The sequence below is a fragment of the Rattus norvegicus genome, chromosome 10, assembly GCF_036323735.1.
Source record: "Rattus norvegicus strain BN/NHsdMcwi chromosome 10, GRCr8, whole genome shotgun sequence".
Classification (NCBI taxonomy): domain Eukaryota; kingdom Metazoa; phylum Chordata; class Mammalia; order Rodentia; family Muridae; genus Rattus; species Rattus norvegicus.
In genome coordinates, this window is record NC_086028.1 from 57,364,806 (window position 1) to 57,384,150 (window position 19,345).

General features: G+C 49.6%; 1 protein-coding gene across 2 annotated transcripts in view; it reads right to left on the reverse strand.

Moving 5' to 3' along the window:
* The window catches only part of Slc13a5 (solute carrier family 13 member 5), a 24,695-nt gene continuing 5,350 nt past the window's right edge, over positions 1-19,345 (reverse strand). Inside the window, exons 3-12 of one of the 2 annotated variants that reach the window (NM_170668.3) lie at positions 18,997-19,133; positions 17,587-17,774; positions 16,439-16,607; positions 14,845-14,967; positions 9,625-9,843; positions 8,698-8,798; positions 7,521-7,639; positions 5,321-5,482; positions 3,211-3,348; positions 1-1,580 (exon numbers count right to left, since the gene is read on the reverse strand). In NM_170668.3, the coding sequence (NP_733768.1) occupies positions 1,449-1,580; positions 3,211-3,348; positions 5,321-5,482; positions 7,521-7,639; positions 8,698-8,798; positions 9,625-9,843; positions 14,845-14,967; positions 16,439-16,607; positions 17,587-17,774; positions 18,997-19,133 (1,488 nt within the window). In that variant the 3' untranslated portion in view covers positions 1-1,448. The remainder of the gene's footprint in view (positions 1,581-3,210; positions 3,349-5,320; positions 5,483-7,520; positions 7,640-8,697; positions 8,799-9,624; positions 9,844-14,844; positions 14,968-16,438; positions 16,608-17,586; positions 17,775-18,996; positions 19,134-19,345) is intronic. The other variant, XM_006246602.5, reaches the window with a different exon arrangement.

Below are 19,345 nucleotides of genomic sequence, written 5' to 3' on the forward strand. Positions count from 1 at the left end.
GGAGGTGGACAGAGAGCAACTGTTTATTCATCTGCCTCCCTCTGTCTCCTTCACAAGGCACGAAATCACAGACCAGTCAGCACACTGGAACTTTCCATAGCAGACAGAGTATTTGACAAGAGCAAGCCTTCGACAGTATGGTCAGGAGCCATCCCTCCCAAGGAGCCAGACACATACTTGGTCTTTGATGGGGACTCCTTGGGTCCTCATACTGTCTTCTGCCTGGAAAAATAAAATGACATCCACGGATCTTATCTCCCCACTCATGCTTCTTTTCAGAGCAAATTAAGCAAGGAAGAGAGCATCCCTGAAGGACAAGGGAGAGCTTCCTCTTCTGTCTCCCTTTCATGTGAGTGGTCCCATGGGTTCCCATGGACACTCTACCTAGTCAGCTTACTCTGGCAGGGTCTGTCCGCTCAGACACCAGCAAGCATCGCTCATCTCAACCATGCCCGGTTGCTACCAGGCTTGCCCACAGTGCACAGACAGCAAGGAAAAGGCCTTCTGGAGGAGCTCAAGAGTCCAACAGGACCAACTGTGGTGGCCCAGCCCTTATAAACGAGCTGCTGAATCTGCTCTGGATCCAGCCAAAGGAAGGAAGGCTTAGGTATCCCACTTTAACACCATCCCCTAAAGAGACACCATTGTCCATCCCTGATGTATGACCCAGCTGCTCCAGGCTGGCAGGATGAGCATCCCCAGAACAATCAAACAGGGACTTTCTGGGGAGCCTCAGCCAGGAGCATCTAGGAGTTGATGAAGTCTCACTGGGGAGCTGGGAAGGGGCCTCAAACTGTTAACTAATAAGAGACAAGGCAAGTAGGGAACAGGTCAGCCAAGGGTGAGCAGGAAGGCCTCAATGTTAGGACCTCAGGTTGCCCAGTGGTTGGAGATGGCACCATGTAGAGTCAAAGTCTTCAGGGGGCCGTGATTTCCACTCTAACTCTGGCAGTGGAAAGTGTTCAAGATCAGAGTTCTGTCCTGGAGAGGAAGTTCCTTCGTGGTGATAGAGATGGTGATCTGGGAACATCCAGAAGAGGCACAGGGGCTGTCTCCTGGTCATCTGATCCCCATGTGGAGACCGTGGGAACAGGCATGTGAGAACTAGAGCCCAGCATGGAGTCAGAAGTCTTTCAAAGCCACGTGGTACAGGACTTGAGCCCCAGTCCCTCTGTTTCCTGCCCAGGTGAGATGGAAGGGTCCTAGGGAAGATGGGCCTCACGACCTCTCAAAGGTTCCTTTCCCTTCTGAGCCTATCTTCCCATCGCCCATTGCCATCTCTGAACCTGAGCCTGGAGGAAGAGGTGGCTAGTTGGTTAGATCTTCTTGGGGTGTTGACATCATTGGGTCACACTGGGGTATGAGCACCAGTGCTCTGTGCAAGGTGTGCCAGAAGGTTCGCAGTCCTCGAAAGGGTTGGGGGACAAGCCTGTGCTCTTGTGGTTCTCCTAAGTGTTAATATGTGTCAAATTTGCCCAGTCAGGGAATTTATCCAAGTTAAACACAGCCCGTCCCCAGGTGTTGACTGACAGAAACACAGATGCAATTCCAAGGATGTTCATTACCAATCCTGTTTTTACCTAGGGAAATAAAAACAGGATGAGTCAGCAACTCAGGTCTTGCCTGGCCTTGTGTTCCTGCACTCTGGGCTCCTCTCATCTCCGGACAAAGCAAATCAAGTGTCACTCTGTTAAAGAAGGAGCCAGCACGAGTAGGCGCTCTACACCCATTACGATGTTGGAAAGTGATGTCAGAGAGCTGGTGTAAGACATCAGCCACTTCTCGTGACCCTCCCATAGCCCTTTCTGCCACCCACTTTGTATGCCTTCCTGACACTCGTGAGCCATTACTCCAACACGCCAGCATGGACTTTTTGGCTGGGGCTCAGAATCAAATCTGCAGCGTGTGGTTTCTGGGAACCATGTACATTATGAAAACTTGCAGAAGGAGCCCCCCAGAGTGCCCTGGTGGAGGCTCTGAGATCATTAATAATTGACTGGTTAAGGTAAGGACCAGTCTGACTCCCTACCTTATCTTCTTAGCTCCTCCCCAACCCAGAGCCCAGAGCTGTCCTTCCCCCATCCGAGGTGAGGAAGCCAAACCTGGCTTGAAAAGCTATGCCTCTGATTGTGTTTGCTGCCAAGGCATCACTGGCTCCCAAGAAAACAGATTTCCCATTATGCGTCCCCTCTTCAGACACCCTACAAGCCTCTCTGACTACTGTGCTCCTCCTGGATGTCCTCAAGGTTCTCGCTTGTTATGATTCTGCTACCGAGTGAGGGCCCCACTCCATCCCTTCCAAGTGTTCAACCAGAACTGTCCTGGGACCTACGAAGGTTTCTCCAGATAGGGGTTCCTAGCATCTTCATAGGAACAGACGCCATATGAAATATGAGATCATTTCAATAAACAAGACGAGAAATGCACCATAAACAAAAATGGCAGCTACAGGCTTAGGTGTCCTGTGGTGCTCTCAGATCCCATGATGTCCTCTGTCATTCTCCCCTTGGGTGTGTGCAGATGTGCTCGCTCATGCTTGCACGTCTGTGGCCCAGGACTGGTGCTGTCTTCCTCTATACTTATCTGCCTTTAAATACTTTTCAGATTTATTTTACATGTAAGAGTGTTTTGCCTCGAATGTGTGTATGTGTACAATGTTTGTGCCTGGTCCCTGAAGAGTTAGGGATGGGTGTAAGCCACAGGGTGGGTGTTGGGAATGGAACCCGGAGGGGTTGGGGATTTAGCTCAGTGGTAGAGCGCTTGCCTAGGAAGCGCAAGGCCCTGGGTTCGGTCCCCAGCTCTGAAAAAAAGAACCAAAAAAAAAAAAAAAAAAAAGCTTGGGAATGGAACCCGGGTCTCCCTGTAAGAAGAGGGGTGCTCTTATCCACTGGAGCCATCTCTCCAGCCCTCTGCTTAAGTTTTCTGAGACAGAGTCTCCCCTTACACCTGAAGACCACTGATTCTGCTTTACCTACTGGCCAAGGAGCCCAAGAGCCTTCTGTGTTCGCCACAACCATGCCTGGCTTTTAGTGAGAGTGCAGAGAACACCAACTCAGGGCATCGTGCTTGCACAGCAAGCTCTTTACCAACTGAGCCATTGCCCCAGCCCCATATGACATCCTTTTAAAACTCACACATCATTCATAAATGGGACATCCCTTATACCAATAGCATCGTCATCTAATAGGTGAAAATAAAAGGGGCTGTTACCATGTCAATAACTTTGAGGTGTCCGTAGGCAAACACGATGGCGTTAGGTGGGGTGGCCACAGGCAACATGAAGGCAAGTGACGCACTCAAGGTGCAGGGAATCATGACATACAGTGGATGGATGCCGATGGAACGAGCCTGGAGAGACACACAACATTGAGACTCATAGTACAGAACACACAGAGTCTCCCGGGCCATACTTCAGCACCGTTCCCTAAGGCCTGGGTTACAGTCCAACCTTCACATCTGTATCTGGCTGGTTCCTTTGAACTTTGTACTTCTCTACGTGTTAACTTCTAACCACAGAAGGCTGAGCTCAGAGGCTACCTCCCCTGGAGGACTTTTTGGCTTCAATTCAGTTTTCGGGAGAGTGGGGGACACTTACTGTGAGGCAGAAGCCGTAGTGGAAGTCTAGATTACACCGAATCTTAAGATGTAGTGTGAGCCATCTGCCCGCTGTGTCTCAGACAGAGGCAGCCTCCTCTACCTACAAACACTTCCATGGGGGCCCTTTGTATTGGGAGCCTGGCGTCCACCACGTTCATTCTACCTATTAAAATTCTGCTACAGCTACAGCACAGAGTTGGTATTCATTGTGTATTTGGTGGGGAAATAATCTAAATAGCTATCCAAGAACCGGGGCCCCTGGAAGAGCAGCCAGCGCTCCTAATGGCTGAGCTGTCTTCCCAGTCCCATAGCACAGCTTACTTTCAAAGGAGCCAGCTGCCTCCTTGGACGAAAGCTTGTATTTGCCTCGCTGGTGCTATTTTTGCTCATAGGGTTCACAGGAGATGACGAAGCCAGACCTTTGCTCAGGAGAGGAGCATCCCCATCCTTGCTCCCTCTCCTCCTCCTTCTCCTCCTCCACCTGTCTTCTTCCTCTCCCCTTTCTCCTCTCCAGTCCTCCTCCTTCTCCTCCTCCTCTTCCTCATCTTTCTCCTCTTCTACATTTCCCTTCTCCACTTCCTTAACCCTGAGCAGGCTGCTTAGGGAAGGAGATTTTCTATTTTAAACACTTCTATCGTCCCTGGGTGTGGGGTGGGGTGAGACCTAGATGCCCTATGCTGCTTGGATGGAAATTTACCAACTGCAGCACGAGGCTTAGATCTTTTGCAAGTCTGTCTCAGACTAATCATAGCCTTTTCCTATTCCTCTCCGCGGCAGACTTCAGAGGCTTCCTCCTTCAGGTTCTCTGTGGCCCATGTGTGTTTTAGGATTCTCATCACACTTCTGGGAGGGGGCTCAGGTCCTCTGGCTCTCCCTGAACCTCCTGAGGTCAGTACTACTTTTGATGGGTGAGAGAGGAACATGAAAGAACAGATGGCAGCTGATTGCCCTACAAGGTTTGCTTCCTCCTCAGTTCCCAACTCACAACTGAACTTGCCCATGGAACACTGGAGTCAACATTTGACAGCCTTTACCTCACTGCCTCCATTTCCTGTCTCAGATCCCAGCGGCCCCTCTCTTCCCTGGGAAATCTTCAGACATGGCCTTTCCCGACCCTGCCAGAAAGACCTATCCAGTCCTCCCATTCTCAAGTCCCCACGTCCCCTGGGCTTCTTTCTATAGTCTCAATCGGTGATATATGCCCTCCTCCCACCATCCTAAAAAATATCCCAGGTAGTTAGGTTAATATAATAGTTGTGTAGTTGTTGCTCTGTGTGAGTGTGTAGTGGTATTTGTAGTACTAGTGAATGAACCCAGGCCTGGCCTTGCACATGTCAGATAGGCGCTTAGTCTTTTTTATTTTTATTTTTGAGACAGAGTCTCACTATCTTGACCTCGCCCTGTTGATCATATAGACCTTGCAACCATATTGCTTCCATCTGGCCTGATGATGCAATAAAGTTTAAGCACCTGGTCCACACCTGATGCTTTGGGAAATGATGGGGAAATACAAAGAAGAGTCAGCCAAGCAGTGAGGGAGAGCCTCAGAACCAGGGCCATCAAGTGTAAAAAAGTCTACATCAGAGCCAGAGCCATAACCCAGTCTTCAAGCCTGGTGAGGCTCCGGATCCTAATTTTACTGCTTCTCTAGAGACTCAGGAAGTGGCCATGGGTTCACAACTTCCCACAAAATGTTCTTCCCTTCCCCAGAAGAGTTACTTACCATGGAGGCAAAGATAGGCAGGAACAGGGTAGTAGTGGCCACGTTACTCGTGCACTCTGTGGTCATTGCAACAATACAGGACAAGATCAAGGTAATAATAGCAGGTCTCACTGAGCTCAAGGGCTCCATCTGTCTCGCCATCCACTCAGAGAGCCCTGAAGTCTAGGAAACAGAGACCATCATGTCAGGGCTCCTGGCTTACAGTTCCTCCAGGGTCCAGGGAGCTCAGCTCACTCCATTTCCAACTCTCTTTCTTGCACATAGGTAATAATCTAATCTATCCCTATAATTTTCCTTCTTCCCTTCCAGCTTCCTCCGTGCCCTTCCTCCTCTTCCTCCTCTTCCTCCCCCCTCTTCCTCCTCCTCTTCCTCCTCCTCAATCTTTTGACTCCTACAACTTTGCTGTGGCTCCGCTGATCTATTAACTAGATTCAAACATCAGAAGTCATCTGGAACTGTCTGGTTAAATGTCCCTGTGAGCACATCGGGCTCAATGTGCCCCAATCTAGAATCTGCTTCTTTTTCTGGGATCCACAGCTACTGGGAGTCATCCTAAAGTGTTTCTGTCCTGCTCACTTCTGGTACCTAGTCAGTCACAAGTCAACCCTAGATGGCTCTTCCACCTTCTCCCCCTTAGTTGCCCACATTCTTAAGGCTTAGAGGAATGATCTGGGCCAGAAATTGAGGATTTGGTCTTGGAGCTCTGAGATAGGAGGACAAGAGCAGAAAGTGGACAGACAAGTTGCCAAGGGTAGAGCCTTGGAAATGAGCATATTTGTGGGAGAACTGAAGAAGAACCAGCAGAGGAGGTTAAGCAGGGACCACAGAAGAAGGAAGTGGGGAGAAAGAGGTATCCTGGAGGCATCAAGTGTCCAGGAGAGGACGGACAAGTTCAGAGGAGTCAGATATAGACTACAGAGAGCCCACTGGTTCTTCTCTCCCCTTGCTGGCCTCAAACCACCACTCAAGATGATAGGATAGCTTCTTTCAAGTATGCATCTGGCCAAGTCATTCCTGGCTGCTTCCCTTTGCCTTCCGATTCAAGACCATGCATGCTATCCTTAAAGCAGACCTTAGAATGCTGGCTTCTGCCAGCTTCTCCAACCTCTTTGATCTTATCTCACTTCTTCCCAAAAGGCTCTTGTAGACACACCCTGGTCTCTAGACTGTGAGGTCTTCAGAAACAGATGCCATGACTGGATGTCTTCTGTAACCTCTGGGCCTGGCCTATCACACACTAGAATGTTCGGCGAGTAAAAGGAAATGCTACATGAGGAAGCAAATGGGTGGGTACATGAATGATAAAAAGAGGGATAACTAGACTGGTGAATTTGTTCATCTGAAATATGTATTAAATTATATAAATAAATGGTCTGTACATTAGGTTGGGGATATGGTTCAGTGGTATAGTGTTTTATGTGAGCTTGAACCCCAGCGCTAAAGAAATAGCATGCATATATTCACGGTGCACCAGGCTTTGTCCAAGATGCCGGGGAAACCGTCAACAATGCAGACCAAGTCTGTCTGTTACATCACCTTCCTGGATGCATGGACTCATTAAGCTGGATGCATTGGGTGAATGCAGACAAAGATAGAATGGATACCTAGGAAGGAAGGAGGAACTAAGAAGAAAACAGAAAGGAGAAAGGAAAGAAAGAAGGTGAACAAGAGGGATGGGAGGCATGGAAGGGAAGGAAGAGGGGGGGAAGAGAATGAAAAAGAAAGAGCTAGAGGGAGCCAGAGGGAGGGTCTGAGGGAGACGGATGATGACAGACAGCAGCCCCAAACTCACTCAGCCTCTTTGACTGAGGAGAGAGTCGAACTGCATTTTCTCTTAAAAACCAATCTTCTCTGATGCTGCTAAGTTCTTAACTAGAGAAAAGTTTTGAAATTCTGAAACCATGTCCACGAGAAGTTCAGCAAATAGAGGATCCAAAGGACATGGTGAGAATATTCATAAGGACTCAGAAGAGTCCTTCATGATGAATGCCTGGGATTCATCAAGGCTGCGGCATCCTCAGCCATGCTTACCCCAGCAGGATACACTATTCCCGATGATAGCACAGAGTCCCCTGCTTAAAGGATGTGCAGCTCTGTGGTGGAGACGCACACTCAGGGATTGAATGGGACTGGGGGAGTGGATGGCAACATTTGCCACCTCTTAGTAGAATCCCAGGGCTACCTAGAGCCGGACAAGTACCTCACATCCTTTGGCCATAGCAAATCCTCCCCCCAGGAGCAGCACAATGCCCCAGGGCACTTTCTCTTGGGTGACTTTCCAATTCAGCAGTGGCGGGGGGTAGAAGGGAGTTTTCCTTTCTGTGAAGAAAAAGCACACACATGTACATGTGTGCATACACACATGAGGAAGTAAGAGACATAGTCAGGAAAGATAAGCCAATAAAGATGGTGAGGTACCATGCACACCTGCATATGAGCTAAAATTTTCAACAATCGCTATACCCTGGAAGATTTGGGTATATGCTTGCCTGAGGGAGGGCAGAGTAAGTCAAAACCACCTTTTCAGAAAAGCTATTTGGTCATCCATTTTAAAAACTATTTAGATGTTTTAGGGCATTCTTTTACCATGACAATGACATTTAGCCTAAAGAAATACCTTTGAAGAAAAAGCTATATCAAGAATCTTTAACTTATAATCATGAAAAGCTCAGGGAAAAGATTAGGGAGAAAAGGTACTTCTTACCAGGCCTGACCACCTAAGTTCAATCCCTGAGACACCACCACCCCCCAGACCCTTCCACCCCGGTGGTGGAAGAAGAGAAACAACCCCCAAGAGCTGCTCTCTGACCACCACACCTGCACTATGACTCCTAGAGACACACTCAAGATGGGGGAGGGTTTGGCTTAAAATTATTTTAAAGAAAAATTCAAAATTCTCCATAGCAGGGTGGATATAGGACCCCTGTATGATAAAGTATCAGAGGTCAATTTGGCGGCTGTAGTGTAATGGGAATGTTTATAGTGAAACCCAGAGCCAAAATTAAAAGCTAGACGATAAGAAGCAGGGTTCCGGCTGTGTGTGCTTGCATGACAACTTTATAGTATGAATGCATAACACAAAGACAGAAAAGGGAGAGAAAATATTGACAGCACTTTGAAGAACTGGAAACACCTCTACCTGTTGTGATGTATAAATGATATTTTAAATCTTTAAACACAAGAAGAGACTCTACACCATCTAGGGGATAACACAAGTATCTTAACAAATCTCAGTTTCCCTGGGCTTTGTAATGTGGCCAGTCCTGTTCAGTAGGATAGAATTCTCGGCCCCCTAGACCCATGGGGCCATTCCATAGGGGCCCTTTGCTCTCAGGCCCCCAATTATGATGGCCATAAAGTCGTGAGAGAAACCTTACCTTCCTCAGTCTGGCGGCTGAAATTGAACTTGGGCTTTTGTGAGGGTACGATGAAAAGCAAAATGGCCACAAAGATGGCCACTGTGGCGTCCGTGACATGCCTGGTAGGGAAGCACGCATAGGAACTCAGTGATAATCATAGGACAAATTGGCCCCAACCCACAGTTCCGTGTCTAAATGCTCCTTCAGGAGGAAATGGGCTCTGTGGGGTATGAAAACCAGACGCCCCAAAGGCTGGTAGGCTGAGTCTTGACTATAACCAATACCCTGAAATTCTTGGCTCCAACTTTGGGTGAACTCTCCCACCCTCACACCCCCACCCTGAACCTGAGCCCCCCTCCCCCCATCAGCCTACACTGCTCCATGGGTGAACATCATGATTTCTCAACCATGAGATTTAGATTTCTGGGTTCAGGTGACCTCACTTTGGTGCTAAACTAAGTAACCAAGATGAAGTAGCCAGTTGCAGAAGTTACCTCCTCACCCACATCTTCTGCCTTTCCTAGGAGAGTCATTCCTCAGCATTTCTTGTAGGTCTCCCTAACAGAGCCAGGAGAGAGTCCACATACACCACCACCCCCTCACTAGGTTTCTAAGAAATCAGCATGCATCTCGGATAGATCCTTAAGAAAGGAAGAAGGCAAAAACCAGGACTCGGAGGAGCCTACTCTCAACCCAATAAACATTCTTGGTTCAGCTCTCTGGGGGACATGAGAGAGCCACAGAAACAAATGCCCTCATAGTTTCATCATGAAGACTGATAGAAAGCAAGTGTTCCCCCAAAGCCCACAGAACGGAATGTCCCTCTAAAGCCTAACTCCAGAACACAGGGCCCAAGTTGTACCTTCCTCTTGCTGCCTGCTGCTGCCAACAGTGACATTTAGACAGCACAATTCCAAACTAAGGTTTTCCCCTGCATCAACTTACTTGGTATTTCCCTCGATCCAGGCGATGGACAGCCAGCCAGGCATGAAGCCGGGGTCTCGGGAGAACCACAGGATGATGAGCAGGCCGAAGCAAAAGAGCACGTTGCATTCAGCATAGCTCAAGGGCCCCAGCTTCCTGTACTCCTCATACAGCACCTTGGAGGCAATCTTCTCCGTGTCCTTCTTCTTCCTCCCACAGCAGATGCAAGTTTTTTTTAAACTAGACCACGTAACGATAAGGGCAAGACAGATGGAATGACTCATGGGGGGTGAACATGGGGGTGGGATTGGGGGCAGGGGGCTTCTGGGATAGAGCCTGAGAGACTCACGGCAGAATGCTGTGGCCAGATACACCGCCCGCCCAGATTGCTCTGGGGCCTGAGTGGGTCCCACTCTCCCTCTTTCCTCTCCTGATTTCCATCTGCTTCCCTCTCTCCCTCCCAGATCATCTGACAGAGAGACTTTTGAGAGGTTGAGGCTGAGGGCCTAGAGCACTTCCAGAGCTGGGGGTGAGGTGGTACAAAAGGGGTGAGCCACCATTTCAGACGGGTCACAGGGACAGCAGTAGGAGAGGTTAAAAGGCCGAGAGGTATCGCAGAGTAGGGCATGTGGTTGGGAGGGTAGAACGTGCTAATTGCATGCATCGGCAGAGTTGACAGAGCCATGAGCAAAAGAAAGACTGACTGTGCTCCAGGGTCCCCAGGGAGAAGGCTATGGGACATTCTAGAGTTTTTTTTTTTTTCCTTTTCTTTTTTCCGGAGCTGGGGACCGAACTCAGGGCCTTGCGCTTGCTAGGCAAGCACTCTACCACTGAGCTAAATCCCCAACCCCTCTAGAGCTTTGATGATCCGGACTCATAAGATCTACCCATGATTCCCAAGCTTTCTCATCACAGCCTGGGGCTGCCTTCCACAGTGCTGGAATCTTACTCCCATCACTAGTGGTTCAGGAGGGTAGAAGGAGAAAGGAGAGATCCCTGACAGAACTGGCTGGTCAGGGGCTGAATTCCCAGAACCCAAAGGTGTAAGGTTAAGGGCTCAGGAGACTTAGAGTAGGCAGTGTCTACGGCTGGGACAGGAAAGAAGCCAGCCTACGCTCTACCTTGGGATGGTCCCTTCATGGTTTCACTGGAAGATAGGCCTGCCAGAATGGCTTACATGGCCTCCCTCAGGTGGTGTGGGCTTGAAGTAGTGGGAATGAGGGGGATTTATGGGGGAAGGTGACTGGGTAACTGGGGTTACTAATGAATACAACGCAGGCCTCAGTGCAGAAAATATGTCACATGTCTGTCCTACCTCTGTTGGCCTCAAAGCCGTGGAGGAAGGAGAGCTCTCCCCTCCAGAACTCTTTTGGGGCCCAACATAAAAGTCACAGGCGGGCTGTGCTGATCAAATGGGTTGGTTGCCACAGCCATGCTGAATGTGAACCACCTTTGAGGGCAGTATGGCAACATCAGTCCCAGTGGCATGGCTGCCTCCCAAGGACACCGGTACATCAGAACTTGGCCTCCTGGCATATTTCAGGATCAAGGAAGTAGGCCTCAGGGAGGATCTTATGTCTACAGTCAGCTGAGTCCTCCATGCTAAACTGAGAACGGCCTTCCTCATAAGACACTCCATTAGAGATGGCTCTGCTGTCATGAGTGGGGACCTCTCTGCCATCCCTGGCTCCAGAGTCTATGCTCTTCTAAGCACAGACCTTCCAGTACCTGCCATCTTAGAGACTTCAGACCTGTTCTGAGGACTTCTGATTTCCAGGTGAGGGGTGGCCTTGGTATTTTTAGCTGCCTGGCCTGGAACAGGCAGTGAGAAGCCTGGGCCTAGGCAGAGCTGGTAAAAAATGTTCCCGATAGCACGGACTCTGGGGTTAAGTGTGATAATCAGTCTTCTGATGCCGGCCACCATGGTGGTGACACCAAACCCCCTGACCCTTGTTCAATTTTACTAAGCAAATTCTCCTCTGGGTTCATTTTATCTGGTGGCCCATGAGACAGGCAAGTGGATCCTGTGGATGTCCTAGAGTTCCATTAGGGACCACAGCATCCTGCCAAAGAATGGTCTTCATTATGATATTATGGTGCATCACAGTGAACTGGGTATGTTGCAAAGCCAGAGAGGGGGGGGGAGAGGAGAGAGAGAGAGAGAGAGAGAGAGAGAGAGAGAGAGAGAGAGAGAGAGAGAGGAGAGAGAGGAGAGAGAGAGAGAGAGGAGAGAGAGAGGAGAGAGAGAGGAGAGAGAGAGGAGAGAGAGAGGAGAGAGAGAGAGAGAGGAGAGAGAGAGAGAGAGAGGAGAGAGAGAGAGAGAGAGGAGAGAGAGAGAGGAGAGAGAGAGGAGAGAGAGAGAGGAGAGAGAGAGGAGAGAGAGAGAGAGAGGGGAGAGAGAGAGAGAGAGAGAGAGAGAGAGAGAGAGAGATCTGGGTCCACAAGTACTAGAAGAACTCTCAGAAGGAACACCTGTCCTGTTGTCAGCTGAGCCTGGTCAGGATGCTCGAGTGTAAGGCAGTTATAATATGCCACATCATACTTAGTGGTGCGGGTGAAATTCTGTCACTACCCACAAACTCAAGCAAAACAGGTTTTCTGCCATGACTTCGATACTGCTACAAGTGAGAATCTTAAGAATGCTCAGGACACAGAGAACAGAGGTTCCTCCTGCGGCGAGGAAACGTGATTCTTGGTTTTTATCCCACCTGGTCCAAGAGGCCAGAGATTCGTGGGGAGATCACCAGGTTCTGTATGTCCTGGGGTGTGTTCCTATTTCTGCTGAGCCACTCTCTACCTTGCAGATCTGAGATGGAAACTAGGCTACCTGTGAGCCACACTGCACTTGGTGTCTGAGTCACACTGTCATACCAAGGAGGACTGGGGTAGAGGAAAGCCACGCCGCCCCACTTCCTGCAGCCAGAAGTCCCAACATGTCCATGGTAAATGCTGTTCAGAATCCCCATGGTCCACGAGAACAGTGGAAGCTGTGCAGAGATGAGTGAACCATATCTGGGGCTGTCAGATAAGCTTTCACGTCCCTTGTGTCCCTGTCACCTGCTAACTGGGAGGCTGATGGTGTCCTAATTGTCATATTGCCCAACCAGCTCCATCTGCATATGTGACCTTAGGGATTTAGGGACATCCAAGGCCATAGAGAATCCTCCTAACACCAGGATAGCAACCCTTGGCATGTGCCCTGGGGCTGACTGACTGGACTCCACTTCCATACTGTACAATGTGTCACAAGCCATTTAACCTCTCTAGCTGTTTTATCTGTACATTGGCAACAACTATACCAGCCCTTACTTCACAGGGTGTCATGAAGATTAGCTCATAAATGTATAGTGCTTAAAATAGTGTCTCCTGCCCTTTTCTTCTCTTTTGGTTGTGCTGCTGACAGAATCCAGAGCCTTGGAATATGAAAGCCTATGCTGTATGGGCCAAACTCTGGGGTTTTTTCGTGTGTGTGTGTGTGTGTGTGTGTGTGTGTGTGTGTGTGTGTGTGTCCAAGTACAAGTATGGAGGACAGAGGACAAGTTGTAGGATCAGCTGTCTTTCACCATGTGGGTATTGGGGGATCAGGTAGGAAGTGTCTTTACCTGCTGACTCCCTGTACCATCGCTGGCCCTATATTTTTTGAGACAGGGCGCAAGCTAGTCTGGAACCCTCCATTCTCCTATCCTTCCTACCTTAAGTTCCCGAAGGGCTGGGATTATAGGCTTGTACCACCACACGGGATAACCACTGTAATCTCTACTGCCTCCTGAGGTGACACATATGTCAGCCTGCAGGGGGTTCCAGGGACCATCTGCAGGTCAGCCCACCGGGTGGGTATGAGTCAACAGCAGGACTTCAGTCCTGGTGCATGTCCAAGAAGCTGAGTAAAGAGAGCTCCTGCCAATGCTTCCCACTGCAGTGGCGGGAATGGGGGTGGGGTTCTAGAGGTAGGGAGCTCGAGGGTGTCTGGACACCGAGAGGGTGGCTGGCTGGTGGGGAGCACTAGTAAGGGCTGTTGTAATTGCTTTGAATAGATGAAGCGATTTTCTAAACTGTAGTATAATTTCATAAAAATAGTTCCTCTTTCAGAAGAAAATGATTTTTTTTAAAAAAATGCCCCGCTTCCCCCCATGAAGTCACAGGCTCCTAGACCTTTTGCCCTCTCTACCAAGTCTCTTCCCTTGGGTCACAGATACCCATCCTTTGCTCTGGTGGTTCCTACCAACAGCCTTCCCTCCCAGCATGGCGTAGTCACCTTTGTGTCACGGGTAAATTTATGTCTTTTAAAACAACAGCTTAGCCAGGTGGTGGTGGTGGTGCGCACCTTTAGCTCCAGCACTCAGGAGGCAGAGGCAGGTGGATCTCTGAGTTTGGGGCCATCGTGATCTACAGATTAAGTTCCAGGACAGCCAGGGCTACAAAGAGGAGCCCTGTCTTAAAAAGCAAAAGCAAAACAAACAAACAAAAACCCCAAATGAACAAACAAATAAACCAAAACTATTTGTCAGCCCCACATCATAGTTTCTGTCCAAAGTCTGGCCACCTCAAAGGTGATTCTGGGTGAGCTTGACAGTGTGCTGGGAATAGGAAGGTAAACTTTCCAGACCTGGCACGTTGCAGGGAACTCCACGGGATCTCGGTGAAGGCCTGAACTTAAGACTAACTCAGAATGTACCAAGTGGATCACCGTGACCTGGTCTACTGGGCCCACGTGACTAAGTGGCAATGCTCCCAGTCATGTTAGCTTGGCCCTTGGGGACAGGCTACTCTTCAGTTGCCTTGAACTACATAGATGGCACACTTGCTTTTTCTCTCTGAGACAGGAGACAGGTAGGAATCAGAGGGCCTGGTTCACAGCCAAGGGACGCCGTTGGGGCACAAGGACAGGTGTCAAAGCATAGAGATACGATACACCCAGTGGCAGCTCAGAGGAGTGCCATTATTCTATGGTGAAAGAGGGCAGGGAAAGCTGGGAACGAGCCGTCGACCCTTGAGCAAGCCTCCAGTGCTGGGGAGGTGAGCAGGTGGAAGGTAGGAAGTCTCCATCTAGGCCGGAACAATACACCCAAAGATACAGGAAGCCTCCAGCCATGGTGAGACTGGAGTGCAAGCCAGCAGCAGGTCAGGCTGGAGAAACAGAGTCTGCTGCAAGAACTCTGTAGACCAGCCCAGGGCCAAGGGCGTGCGTGGTGCAGGGGTCTGAGAGCATGAGATGCTAGCTTAAGAGCAGCCCACACTTACTTGGGTCTCATGTAAAAACACAGGAGCCACAGCCAGGCCATCACCAGCATCAAAAGCATGTTTGGGAGGGCAAATGCAAACCAAGATGCAAAGTTCATGACGTCTTTACTGTCAGGAAACAATCTGAAAGGAGGAGAAAGGTCGGTCTGTACCTCCACTGCCATGCTGAGCTGTGGGGTGCAGGCGAGGCAGGTGAACTCTGGCATGGGTCTGACTGCAGGCCACAGAAACCTGGGGTCCAGACGCCACGGTCCATTATTGTTCAGGACCCCAGAACCTGGCCTTGGCAAGAGATAAGACTTAAGAGTGGACGGCTAGGGGCATTTCTGTGAATAGAGACCCTGATGAATGTCTCATGAGAGTCCAGCCAAGGCCTCTGGAAAAGTACGCCTTTGCCACACATGCACGTGATCTGGATGGCAGCATAAGGGAGTGCAGGGATGCCTCTGAGAGCTCACTTTGTGTGTTTCCGCGGGCGACTTCCCTGAGGACATCTCCCAGAGTGGGACTGGGAGTGGTCTCAGGGCCTCGCTTTCCTTCCTAAGCTGTCTTTTAGCCCTATCTAGCATCAAGTCCCACCCAGGACATCTCCCACTCAGCCTAGGCAAGTCCCCTTGTGCAGTAGAACTTAAGGGGAAGCTCTAAGGTTGGGGCCACAGAAAATGAGTCGAGGATCAATGACCCTAGTTATTGAATCTCGGGTTTCTGGCCTGTTGAGTTCGCTGTTACTCTGTCTGCCACTCTGTCCTTTATGACTCCCAGCCCCAGTGCCAGCTGCCCTCCCCACCGCTCTTGTCTACACAAAAGAGGCACCACCTCCTTTTTGTTCCTTACCATGATAATTTGCACATGCTTCAATCAACATGTGTATTTACTAGGCTGCCTAAAACTCCCTGTATCTGGCACCCTTAGCAGACCATGAAAAGCCTATGGTGGGGCCTAGACTTCCCTCTCTCCTCCATCACCTTCCAAACCCACCCAGCACAAGGCAGAGCTCAGCCACGGGATCCTCACAGCCTCAGTCCCCTTTCAGTCAACACTGGAGACTTCTAGGCTCTGCTTATAGTGCACTTGAGGCCTCCAATGAGTGGGGCTATGTGAAGGAGACTGCACAGCAATTAGTGGCCCAGCCGCACCTGTCTGTGCCATCCATCGACCCTGAAGATCACAGGATCATGGCCATTATCAGCCAATGTCAGTGAGCTGGTAGGGGCTCTTTTAGAAATGCCTGTTTTCTGTGAATTCAACCCACTGCCGTTTGCCTGTGACTCCGTCGCCATTTCCTATGGTATTAGCTCAGAGTCCAGTCCACACTCCCTGCCTGAGCTAGAAGCCCTGAGCCACCGAAAGAATTTGGACTTACCCCATGACAGAAAGTCATCTTGTCCATGAGCTCTAGTACATCAGGTCTCTATTCCCAGGGGAGACTCTAAGTGGGTGTAGGTATGCTGGGACATGGAGACTATGAGTTCATCCCCCCACCCTACTAGACTGATGTCTCCAGGCCAAGACAGGAAGAAAAGAGAGCTGGGTAAGCGCCTCCTAGCCCTAGAAACCCATGGTGATGTCTCCTGAAGGCACAGCCATGACTCACTCCTGCATCTGGCCCAGGAGCACCACGTTGGGTCCCGTCCCGGTCAAGGTGGCTGTACCCCCGATGCTGGCTGCGTAGCACACACATAGGTTCATAGCCTTGTACATATTCTTTGTTTCTTCATCCTCCTGCTTCTGCACACTGGGGTCTTCAAATACCACCTGGCTTCCTGTGGTGGACACGGGGCTGTTAGCTATGTCAGTCCTGAGAATTAGCTATGTCACCCAACCATTCAAAGCTCTCTACACTGCTACCAATGTGAGACCAGGCACCCACCTTGCTAGGTCCATGTATTCCTCAGCTGCAGCCCCAAATCACAGTCACCTCCCATCTAACTTCCCACGACCCCTTCTCTTGGCTTCCCTGGGGAATCTTCAATATCCTTGCCAAGCCCAGACACTTAAGGCATATGTACCCATTTCCTCACTGTTTTTCTCAGGCCTTGCCTCCAAGGGTGTCTCAGTCTACCTCAGATGGCTCTCCTCCTAGAGAGGTCCTCCCTCTCTGAGCTGCTGTGCTGTCCAGCCTCCCTAAGGCTTATCCTGAAGCAGGTGCTTTGGGTAAGGGTACCCACTTAGGTCATCCTACTAGGCTCCACAAGAGTCAGTGGTCAGTGTGTGCCTGGTCATTTCCATGTTGCCCAGACTTCACCCAGGATCTAGAAACCAGGCACAGGTCCCAAGGTCCTCCCAAGCAGACTCCTGGGGAAGAATAGGCAGAGGGAGAAGCTGAACCTATCCTGCATCTTCTGGGTCCTGAGCTTAGTAGGAAGCAGGCTCCAAGACCTGTAGGAATGGAGCAAGGACGACTGGCTCAAGGAATGCCAAGAAGGCAGTCCTGAAGAAAATAAGCGTAGTAAGGATGAGAAGCATCCAGAAGGTGCTCAAAGATGGCTAAATGAATTATTAAATGAATACTCAATGCTTTCTATCATGAGACCAGTTATAATCTCTGGCTAATGTTCTAAGCTTGAGTAAAGAATCTGCTTTATGTAATAACTAATACTAATACTAACAAAACTATTTCATTATATTTTCCTTCTATGCATATTTAAGGAATGGCATGGGGAGAGTGGGAGAGAGGAGGAAGCCATAGCATCTGGCAACAGTAGAGAAGGCCATGGCTGCAAAATCTAAGCCAGGGTGCACCTGGCAATTCGCTGGCCTTGTTCTTGTCCAACAGTTCCATTGTCCTCTGGCTGGCATCCACCGCTACATTTGTGGCTACCATTTGCTCCAGCATGGCCTCCACAATGGGTATCATCATGGCCGTGGTGGCAGTATTGCTGATCCACATGGACAGGAAGGCTGTGACGAACATGAAGCCCAGCATCAGCCTGCAGAGGAGGGGCAGAGAGGAAATCCAGAGTCCCTCGTGCCCTACTGGCCACATCCCAGGGCCATAGCTAAGGGCTGAAGCCACCCCTCTTGTCAAGTCAAGACCAGGTATTCTAACATGCTGTAGTAGTTTAATCATCTTCTTTCTTTCCCTTCTTCCCTTTCCCCCACCCTCTGTATGACAGTTAATTTTCATTGTCAATGTATCAAGACAACTTTGACTGTGGCTGTGAAGGGCAAGTCATGAGATCATAAGGATTCTGGCATAACAGAATAACCCCCTCAATAAATTTATAATATGATCACATTATTGGGAGGCAGTAAAACAAAGGAAGTAAAGCCTATGACCTAGCCAGCTGTGGGATTGGGGCCCTGTTAATGGTCCCAGAGTTCCATCTTTTAGAGAAATCTTTAAGTCCAATCTGAAAGTGGTTAGTTACTCCCATAACATTTGTGTCACAACTACACCAAAAGTCATATGGTGGATAGCAGAAGAATTGGAGGGTGGGATGGGGGGGGGGGTGAGGTGGAGTAGATTTTAAAAAACCCACATTATATGCATATATGAAGTTCTCATACAATAAAAGAGGTGGGGTCTAGTTGAAGGAAGTGTGTCATTGGGGGTGCATCATGCACCACTGACTCTTGACGCCTCTCTTACTTCCTGTCTGGTGTAAGTGAATTTCTGCTACCACATACTTCTGCCACCATGATATTCTGCTCAGGTATATAAGACCAATCAACCACGGACTGGCCACCACCCAAAGCTAGCTGAAACAAATCCTTTTTCCTCTAAGTTGTTCCTTTTAGGGTTGTGGTCAGAGACATAAAAAGCAGTAACTGTATAGATTCCCTGATACCCCCTCTTCTTGCAAACATTGCTGATGTCTGTACTGCTGGGTCAGCAAGAGGCCTCAAACTGAACTGTGGATCTAGGAAACTCCCATTTAGCAGGGAAGTCTGACTAAGCAAGACCCAGGGTGTGGCAGGGCAGCCCCACATATAGGTAGTTTAGCTTTTCCACCTAGACCTAGAAGATCACCACTGTCCTATATAGAGTCTCTCCTCTCCTAAATCCCAAAGACTTAAGTAGAACCATTCTGTCCTACCTAGAGGTCAGCCTACCACCTCCTCCTTGGATGTCCTGATCTGTCACCCTCCACTCCCTTGGTCTGGGGTCCCCTGGAGAGCCATGTAGCCAAAGAAAGAAGGTGTGCTTACCGTGAAGGCTTGGTCCCCACAAAGAGTAGCATTCTCAGAGCAATCCTCTTATGAAGTTCCCAACGTTCCACAGCCGTGGCCACAATGAGACTGCCCAGGAACAGCATGTTGGTGTCCGTCATGTATTGGACACATACCTGGAGGGTCGCAGGGGTGCCCCATCAGAGAAGTCCTCAATCACATATGGGTCCATAGCTGCTACCCAAGTCCTTTAGATAGCTACTCAAGCAAGACACTGGTTTCAAAGGCAGCTTGGAGTGACCTGTCTCCAGACTTGTCCTTGAAGGATCCACTTCTAGACTTCTGTAGCTATCCCTAGGCCTTGAAAGCTGAGAGGGACTCAGAGAAC